Source organism: Triturus cristatus, chromosome 10, assembly GCF_964204655.1.
Source record: "Triturus cristatus chromosome 10, aTriCri1.1, whole genome shotgun sequence".
Classification (NCBI taxonomy): domain Eukaryota; kingdom Metazoa; phylum Chordata; class Amphibia; order Caudata; family Salamandridae; genus Triturus; species Triturus cristatus.
In genome coordinates this window covers 152,475,450-152,485,085 of record NC_140593.1, presented here as the reverse complement: position 1 = coordinate 152,485,085, position 9,636 = coordinate 152,475,450, and the positions used below count along the sequence as shown (strand labels likewise).

At 45.4% G+C, this 9,636-nt stretch overlaps 1 protein-coding gene across 1 annotated transcript; it reads left to right on the top strand.

Annotated features, from left to right (window-relative positions):
- The first annotated feature begins 365 nt into the window (after positions 1 to 365).
- On the top strand, positions 366 to 6,968 carry LOC146789087 (cis-aconitate decarboxylase-like). The gene is made up of 6 exons (XM_085631026.1): positions 366 to 395; positions 2,879 to 2,933; positions 3,529 to 3,716; positions 5,115 to 5,207; positions 5,499 to 5,704; positions 6,197 to 6,968. Exons 1-6 carry the CDS (start codon positions 366 to 368, stop codon positions 6,966 to 6,968), a joined length of 1,344 nt encoding a protein of 447 aa, XP_085487152.1.
- Positions 6,969 to 9,636: the final 2,668 nt, after the last annotated feature.

The following is a 9,636-nucleotide window of genomic DNA, read 5'->3' as shown; positions in this document are numbered from 1 at the left end:
CGCCTTTCAATTTCCAAGATCACGTGATCAGTTGCCTTCCTTGTATTTGCCACTGGATGACACTACACACACACATGTAAACAAAGGGACAATCAAACAGACAACCACACACAGAGACACACAAATGCACCAGCACGCACACACACACTCTACTTACGTGGGATTTGGGCACCATTCCTATCCTGAAGAACCCGATGGTCCCACTGTCGATCTTGGTACAGTTGACGATGGTGGAGGCGATGTTCTCTGGAGAAGGCCCATTGCAGAGGACTCTGTCCACCTGAGGAGCAAAGCCACACGTGAGATCACCGCCCCCAGATTCCCATAACACAAGCAGCTGTGGGGCTTCCATGGACACTAAAACAATGGCATCATTATCTTCATTTCAGGGTCTGGTTGGACCTCCTTATCACCAAAGACATGGTGGCCACCTCAACAGGGAGCTCTCTGCGCTACTGAACAATTCTGTTGTATCATCATCCAGTCATTACTCTCCGGAGTGTTTAATAATAACTGAACCCTCTTATTAAATGTAAGGTTCCATCTCCCCTATCAATCAGGATTCCTCCAGTAGAGAAGCTTCACTTTCACTGCGGTATGACTGACCTCACATAACACCTTCACTTATATCCACCATCTTTATGTCCTACAAATACTAGTCACAACCGCCTGGAGGCTTTGCATGGACAACAATCCATTCTGATCCTCTCTGGAAACAGCCTACATTTTCACCATCCAACTCTAGGATCAGAACTGATGTTCCAGTACTTTAAATAAGCATTGGTCAATCTTGGAGCCCCCAGGATACAGCATGCTTATTCAGCATCCTGCTGTGGGGATCACTTACAGGTACAGTACACCCCTCAGCCATTTCCACTAGGGCTCCCCGCCGCACATACAAGATATCTTCACCATCCTAATCACAGGACTACCCTCAGATACTGTGTGCATCTCCTCACCCTGTTGTGGGTATCCCCCACACATACTGTGCACACCTTCAACATCCTACTCTGGGATCTTCCCTAGATATAGAAAAGGTGACCATCACACCATTTTGAAATGCTTTGCAGTCTGTAAACTAAGTTGTCAAAGGTCACCTAGTCCCATTTAGCAGTTTTATTCTTTTAAACCAAATCACATTTGTAAACTTTATCCAGACTTTATCCAGTGAATATTTGGCAAAACAACCTACTTAATATTAGCCACTGAATCAGAACTATCTAGAAAAACCTTCTTTCATCAGGATAATCGACAGTGCAAATGGGCTATCCCTGGTAAATGTTGTCTGTTCAATGCAGGCCACGCAGAAGACTCCTTGGTCTATTAGGACTCTAGGTTCTGAACACAGTGTTCTCAGATACACCTCTTGTGTTACCTTTTCTCCCAACTTGGCGTACACTTGGTTGTGGTGAGTGGTGTTGGCTTCTCCACTCGGATTTACTGAGGAGACCACAATGGGCTCAACCTGGTCAGAAACAGAGAAACAGAGTGGGTTATTCCTTATTTCACAGTCCTTACACACACACATGCCCACAGACACACACACGCACACATATACACACACGGTCACATATACACACATGCAACCAACATTACACATTTTGTCTGAATTATACTTTATTCAACTAGAAAATATAATTATCTGTTGAGAAATAAAATAATGTGATATCCTTGAATACAGGTGTATGATAGTAAATGTCAATTTTAGCGCACATACATCTAATGACCCTCAGCAATGGAGGCTTGTCAGACATGAGTTGCTATGGCACCGAGATCTGTTTAAAAGGAAGTGATGGATGGAGTGCCTGAGTTGATGAATTATTGTCAGACACCAGTGATTACTCTAGGTCTGTATTCCAATAGGAACCTCCAGTGCACAACCACAGCAGATCACTGTGCCCAGCTGTTTACTGCACAAAAAAAATAACTTGGCCCATCGTTAGGGTTGCCACCTTTTCCCCCAACCTGTACTTAACTGTAAATGCCAGGTAAACACTGGTGCTACACTTTACTATAAGGAACATTGTCCATTTCACGCCCATGACAGGAGCAAGATGAACAGTTTCATACTGTGCAAACTGATATCATGAGCACACTGTTCCCGTGCCAACCTCTCACCAGAGTGCCTGAACCAGAACGGAGACCACCGCTAGTGCGGACAAGATGTGCCAAGGTGCTGGCAACATCTCCCAGCGCGCTGGCGTCATAGGCCTGAAGACGAGCATCTTTTGTCAGAGTGCTGCGACCAGATGTATACCAACTTAAGGTCCTAGCATAACATCCCAGTATGGTACCTATAGTGCCGGGTACTTTCATTGTATACCAGTGTGCTGACTTCATTTGTCAAGGTGCTGGCATAATTTATCAGAGTGCTGACATCACATGTGTGTCCAGATGTTAGCATCATATTCCAGAGTGGTGCCTATAAATTCCTGGTGCTGTTCAAAGCGCTAGCGGCGCTGTTTACATAGACCAGGTTTGATCCTTGAGACAGAGTGGCTACGGTGCCAGTCTGTAGCTAATTTGCAAGTCAAGGGTTGTTTATAAACCAGGCGTTAACTACTGATATGCCAGGCAGTGATGTCTTATGTGCCATGCTGGGAGAGAGCAGGTGCCCTCCTAGGATTGCTTATATGCAAATCTGGGACTGCCCATGTGACAGGCTGAAGTTTCTCATCTGCCAGTCTTGGACTGCAGCTTGACAGACTGGAGCCTCTAACAGGAGCCACCCTCAAATCTCTCCTATGTTATTTCTCCTTCTCTGTCCTCTTTCCCTTCTCAGCCTCGTTGCCCTCTGCTCTTCTATCCCTTTACTCTCCTTTCCATGTTCTGATGCACTGCAACAACTCAGCTAATGTTACTCTCTTTCTTCTTCCAGAAGCCACAGGCCATCCTCAGGGTGTCTAGGCAGGTGCACACAGCGGCAGTGGAAGGTAAGTGTCTCTGCACTCACAACCCCTGGTATGAGGTCTCTCTGTATTTTGTGCCCAGTTACCGGTTCTGGTGTTAAGCCCCCACCCCCGGCCTGAGACCTCCCTCTATATCCTGGGTCCAGTTACTGGTTCTGGTGTCATTCTCCGGGCCTGAGACCTCTCTCTATGTCCTGGGTCCAGTTACTGGTTCTGGTGTCACCCCCCCGGTCTCAGACCTCACTTTATGTCCTGGGTCCAGTTACGAGTTCTGGTTTTACTCTCCCTGCTATGAGACCACTCTCTATGTCATGGGCCCAGTTCCTGGTTCTGGTGTCACTCTCCCTGGTCTGAGACCTCTCTCTATGTCCTGAGCCCAGTTACTGGTTCTGGTGTCACTCTTCCTGCTCTGATGCAGCTCTGTATCACTTGGGCCCAGTAACAGGTTCTGGTGTCACTCACACTGGCTTGAGTCTTCTATTGGTCTACACTCCAAGGGTCCTGAGTAATGATTGTCCCATATACACATGATCTGGTTCTAGTCCGGATACGCTGGACACTTGTCTCATGTCAGCCCAGAGTTCCAGTAGCTATGATCCTGTCTCTTCTTCTCATCCAGCGCTGGAGGGGAGCCCCCTGGAGAAGGCGGTCACCAGCAGCTTTGCTTCCTTCATACATGAAGTCCAGGCAGATCACCTGTCCCAAGCTGTGCGGCACCGAAGCAAGCGTATGATCCTGAACAGCATCGGGGCTGGACTGGTGGGAAGCACGACCCATGTGTTCAACATTGCCCTGGGATACTGCCAGGTAAGAAGAGACATGGAACACACCAAGTAACATACCATGCAACAAACGTGTGTTAAAACCCCCTCTAGAAAAGCAGTGTGAAAATCAGCCTGGGAAACTGCCAGGTAAGAGAGACATGGAACATACCAAGCAAGGCATTATGCAACACACATCCATAAAAACACTTAAAGGTCAACAGTGTGGCCATGGCCCTGGGATACTGCCAGGCAAGAGGTGACATGGTACACATCAGGCAACACATGTTGCAACACACATCAATAAAAATCCCTTCTAGGACACCAGTGTGCACTATCTCCCTGTAATCCTGCCCGGTAGGAGGAGACATGGAAGACACCATAGACCACACCATGCAAAACACAGCCATAAAAAAAACCTTTTTAGACCAAGAGTGTGACCATCTTCCTGTGATCCTGCCATGTAAGTGGCAACAAGTGCCGCACCATGAAATACACCATACAACTCCAAAGCAACAATCATCCATTAAACCTCTCTAGACCTATGCTGATCACCATCTCTCTCTGATCTAGCCTAAGACATGGGCCACAACAAGCACTCCCACTATTCACCACCCAGCCAATAAAAACCAACTATGCCATAATGTCCTCGGGAGTCCATGTTTTAAAGGGAGGCAGGGTCCAAACAAGAAAGCACACCATGAAGTATATGTCCACTAAAATCCCATATATCAGAAGAGGGGGCCATCTCCCAAGGGCCCTCTCAGTTAAAGTGAGACTGGAAGCAAAACAAACACTACACCTGTAACACACCACCATTAAAACATATTATCAGGACCCAGAAAGTTAGCATGACCTTGAGATACTCAAAAGGAAAAGGCAACTTCGACAAAAAACGCAACGTCTCATGAATCAAACCATCCCTTAATCAGAATCTCTTCAGACTTTAGTTGTTCAGTATCACCATCAGATTTTACCTGCTTATCAGAGTCTTGGATCTAACCAAGCATTACACCATGGACGCCCCACCATTAAATAACCCTCTAAACCAACAGTGTGACCCGCTACCTGAAATAATAAGTAAGAAGAGAGAAAGACCAAGTCATAAAATCCACCTTTAGTTTTCACAAATCACACCCTAGGATCCCTGCAGATGTTAAGCAGTTAATATCTCGAGAGAATACCAGGAGAGCGAGTATCATGTAGGGTAAGCAGATAAACATGGGGACCTCTGATCTCAGACACAGCTGTCCTTCAGGAACTCTACTCCTGCTCATGGAGATCACTGACCTGCTCCTGTCTTTCTCCTAATAGACCCCTCCAGGTATGAGATGTCCCATCCTGTTTTTAGAGTTGAGTTACCTATCCTCTAACAAGCTACCTTCTTCCTCCATTAGGTGTCCAGGAGCACTGTTCATTCATCACTTTATTCTCTCTCCAACAGGACATGTTCTCCTTGTCTGCGATCAGCTCTGTGTACGGGAGGAAAAGAATGAGACTCCCTCCCACGCTGGCTGCATATGTCAATGGAGTGGCGGTAAGGAATTTGGCAGCTGCTTATGAATGTATCCATCAATCGTAGACTAAAAGTGGTGAAATTCTGAGAATTGTTTTAATGCTGTCTACTCCAGTGTTCAATCTTGTCTGTTTCCACTTCTGTAAACAGACAGTATTGGGCAATTGTGCAGCCAATAAACAACATTTTAAAATATGGATCCTCCATGTCTGTAAATTGTTTCCATAGTTTGATGACACAATCTCTCAGTTTAACATCACTTCCTGGTCCTCTTCTTGAAAGACCTCCTATCCCTCTTCTCCTCTTCTACAGACTCACTCCATGACCTTCAATGACACTTGGCACCCTGCCACTCACCCCTCGGGCGCTGTGCTGCCGGCTCTCATGGCGGCTTCCCAGATGCTCCCCGTGGGCTCCCGACCCAGTGGCTCAGACTTCCTGTTGGCATTCAACGTAGGCATCGAGGTGCAAGGAAGACTAATGCGTTTCTCCAATGAAGCCAGCAATATCCCCAAGAGGTATGTGTGATGCCCACAAAGAACATTAATACCCCATGACCAACACAGAATGCCCTCATGGGGCTGCAGTATCTGAAGGCCATGGGTATGATGCTAAACAAAATAGGGTAGAAATGGCTCATGAGTTATGAGTGAGATCCCTAGAGGGGGTAATGTTATGATCTGTGCCTGATGTGCACAGAGGGCAGAAATATCCCCAAGAAGAGCCTGTAATGCAAACAGAATCATGTATGTGGATAGCACACAATGTAAACATGGTAAAGATAATTTTTCTCTTCACTGTAACTGGATTATATATTTATGTTGAGTGCCTGATTAGATTTTAGCATATTGTCAATGCCTCCTCACTGCATGATGGTGTTAATGGTACATGTCTGACATGCTCCTAGCATATTTCATTACTTCACACTTATTATTAGTACGATCCATACAAAACTATCTTGCTATTGTCCTTATTCCATGTCTGAAACTGTTCTTTGTATCTCCTATCAGATTCCACCCTCCATCTGTTGTTGGCACCATGGGCAGTGCTGCCGCCGCAGTGAAACTTCTTTCCTTGAATGCAGACCAATGTGCCCATGCTCTGGCGATCGCCGCCTCTCTCGCAGGGGCACCGATGGCCAATTCAGCGACTCTTGCCAAGCCTCTCCATATTGGCAACGCCACCCAACTTGGGATGGAAGCAGCACTTTTAGCTGCCCGTGGGATGGAAGCCAACCCACTCATCTTGGACGATGTGCCTGGCTGCTCAGGATTCAGTGCTTTCTATGGTGACTGCCAGCCCTCACCCCTGGCAGTGCCAGATCAAGATTACAGCTTTCTGTTGGAGGAACAAGACATCGCCTTCAAGAGGTTCCCAGCTCACTTGGGCATGCACTGGGCCGCAGACGCTGCCATCTCAGCCAGAAACCGAGTCATCAATATAATGGGCTCCTTCAACCCCGCTGCCATCTGCTCTAGTCTTCTGAGGGTCCCAGTCTCCAAGTACATCAACAGACCCTTCCCAGAGTCTGAGCACCAGGCCCGACACTCCTTCCAGTTCAACGCCTGCACAGCCCTCCTGGATGGGAATGTGGGCATCTCTTCCTTCAGTGAGGACAGCCTCAGGAGACCTGACCTCATCAACCTGCTGAAGAAGGTGGTGGTGGAACACCCTGAGGACAATGTGGCTAACTTCGACAGGATGTACGGAGAAGTAGCGCTGCTCCTCGACAGCGGAGAGATCGTAACAGGAAGATGTGACACCTTCTATGGACACTGGTGAAAACCCCTCAGCAAAGTTTCACTCCATGAGAAATTCCGCTCCAACGGTAGCTATGTGCTCCACCAAGACCAGGCGGAAGCCATTATTGAAGTGGTGGAGGAGATTGAGAGCCTGGAAGACAGTTCTCAAATAGCATCCTCTCTGTGGTAGAGGTGCAGACAGCTCACACCTGGTAGCCCCCCTGCACTAAAAGTGTTCAATCAAAATACATCCCTCACACAAACTTTGAATGACCTACCTGGTGCACTCATCTTTAACATAAGTTGTTATACACAAAATAGAAAATCGCCTCAAGGAGAGGAACAGTACCTAAACATTGCATAAAACAATGAGTGACAGCCATGTACTCTCCTCTCATGAAAAGTGCTGTCATGTCTCACCGTACAACAAGGTCCTATTTTGATCCTTACAAACACAGAAGCATCTGGCTGATCAAAAACAATAGGATTAATATTCCTAGAGCCTCATTAGTACTTTCTAAGGACTGTAAAATGTCATTTTTTTATTTATTGTAATTTAATGTTTGTTTATTGTTTAATAATAAGCCCTTATCTCACTGAAATATCATCTCTGCTTCACAATGAATGATCCCCCCGGGGGCCAAAGTAAGGGTCAGCTGGATGTTCAATTTTATTCCAGTATTGAATTCCCCGTGTCCCGCTCTCTCACGTGTACTTTTCTAAAGCCACAGGACAAATTAGGTCAATGCAAGGACTTTCTATTCGTCTCTCATGTTTTATTAGTGAAACATATTTTGTGGTTTCTGTTGTTATTTATTTAATTTTGAATAAACGCTCTGTATTTATTTTACAAAGATTTTAATTTTTGATATAAAAATAAGCTGACATTTTAGATGCAACTTACAAGGGAGCAACAGCTTGGTGCAGAGAGAATGGAGCCTCTCACACAAACTCTCATTTCCAGCTGTTCCTCAGCATGCTGCCCCCCTTGCTAGAGTTTCACAACCTGTACCAAAAAGCTTCCCTGTTGTAAGAAGCTTCCCTCACATGCACAACCACACAAATAACAGCTGAATATACACACCTGAACAAGTACTTAAGATTGATCAAGTCATGGCACAAACTTAAAATGTTAAGATTCTTCGGCTGATGTCATCCAGTTTGCACCACTGTGGTCATTCTCCGCTCTCACAATCTGCCACGTGCGCTGGAAAGCAGAGCATATTGTGAAGTAATCATACGTGTGGGAAATACCAAAAAGATCATAGATTTACTAGCCAATTCTGTGACCCACTCCACTTACTTAAATGCACTCACCATATTTAGAAACACCATATGGCAAACCTACTTAGTAGAGTCTTTCGATATTAATTTATTGATGAAGATCAGTAAAAGTGACCATCCCACATCTTTTAGGATGCCATATATTCCCAAATAAAGAGCTGATTGATTCCTGCAAGGGTTAGCAACTCCAGCTGGAATTTCAGGTTGAGCAAGACACTCTCCAAGTGCATGGTTTGTGGTCTGATGACACCAACCGCTCCCTGTATTTTGACCAAAGTCCACAGATATCTTTCCAAAGGCGAATGACATGATTTTGTGTCCTTCAAATAATCTGTGCACATATTTTAGGGCTTCAAGGAGCTTGATGCATTTTACAGATAAATCACCCCTGATATCGCTTTTCATTCACAGAGGTTTGAACAAACGCTTTAGTGGTTTTAGTGCTGTTTAATTAATATTAAAGGTCAGAGACCCCTCATTCAGAAATAGCCTGGTTCGGTGTCAGAGAACATAAGAAACTCTGATTCATTCAAATTGGAACATCTTCCAATTAGTCCCCTGTTCCATTCTCAATGTATGTAAAGACAGGTAATTTTTGGTCATAAAAAACATAAATTCAAAATCAAGAGCTTCATGGCATGTTCTAAATGTCCAAATATTACAATCCTTTTGGACTTTGAATTTTACATAAATATTGTGGCCTATATTTTGTCTATAAACATATTGCAGGACCATTCAGAAAGTAGGAGATTCTGCTCTCAGTTCCAGGGGGCACGAGAAGAATGGATAGTCTTTGTGTGTCTGGTACATGAGCCTCCATGGATCAATAAGGGAGTGATCTGCCTCAAGATCCCACAATAGGGCTTTATCTTTGTTGAAACACTGGTCCGGATGGCTGGATCCATCAAGGGTGGGGTCGAATGAGGGCTTACAGTCTCTGCCGATCACTAGCTGTGCATGGACTGTCTCTGTTATCACACTGTTGAATCTGGCAAAGAATTCCAGTTTCCCAGCGTTTGGGGCTTAGATGGATCCAACAGCACAGGTGTGGCCCTGACACACCAGTTTTACAAGGGCATATGAACCCTGTAGTTCGCACCATGGGAGATATTCCCAAGAACGTGTGATAATCATCGCCAAAATAAGTTAACACAATTTTTCATATCGCGGGAAAATAACTCTGTGTTAACGTCGGATTCACAACACGATGGTAACATGCAATAGTTTCCAGATAACGCATCGTATGTCCGAGATAAAATCACCTGGACTGTGATAAAAATCGAAACACAAACATGAAAAAACTTGCGATGGGCACAACTGCGATAAAAAATCCAGCAAGAAGCGGCGCCAGGCCTGCAAGTCCCACCAGTCAGGCGGCCAAAATCACTATAAAAGCGGCACCCAAAAACACAAACAACTTCGAA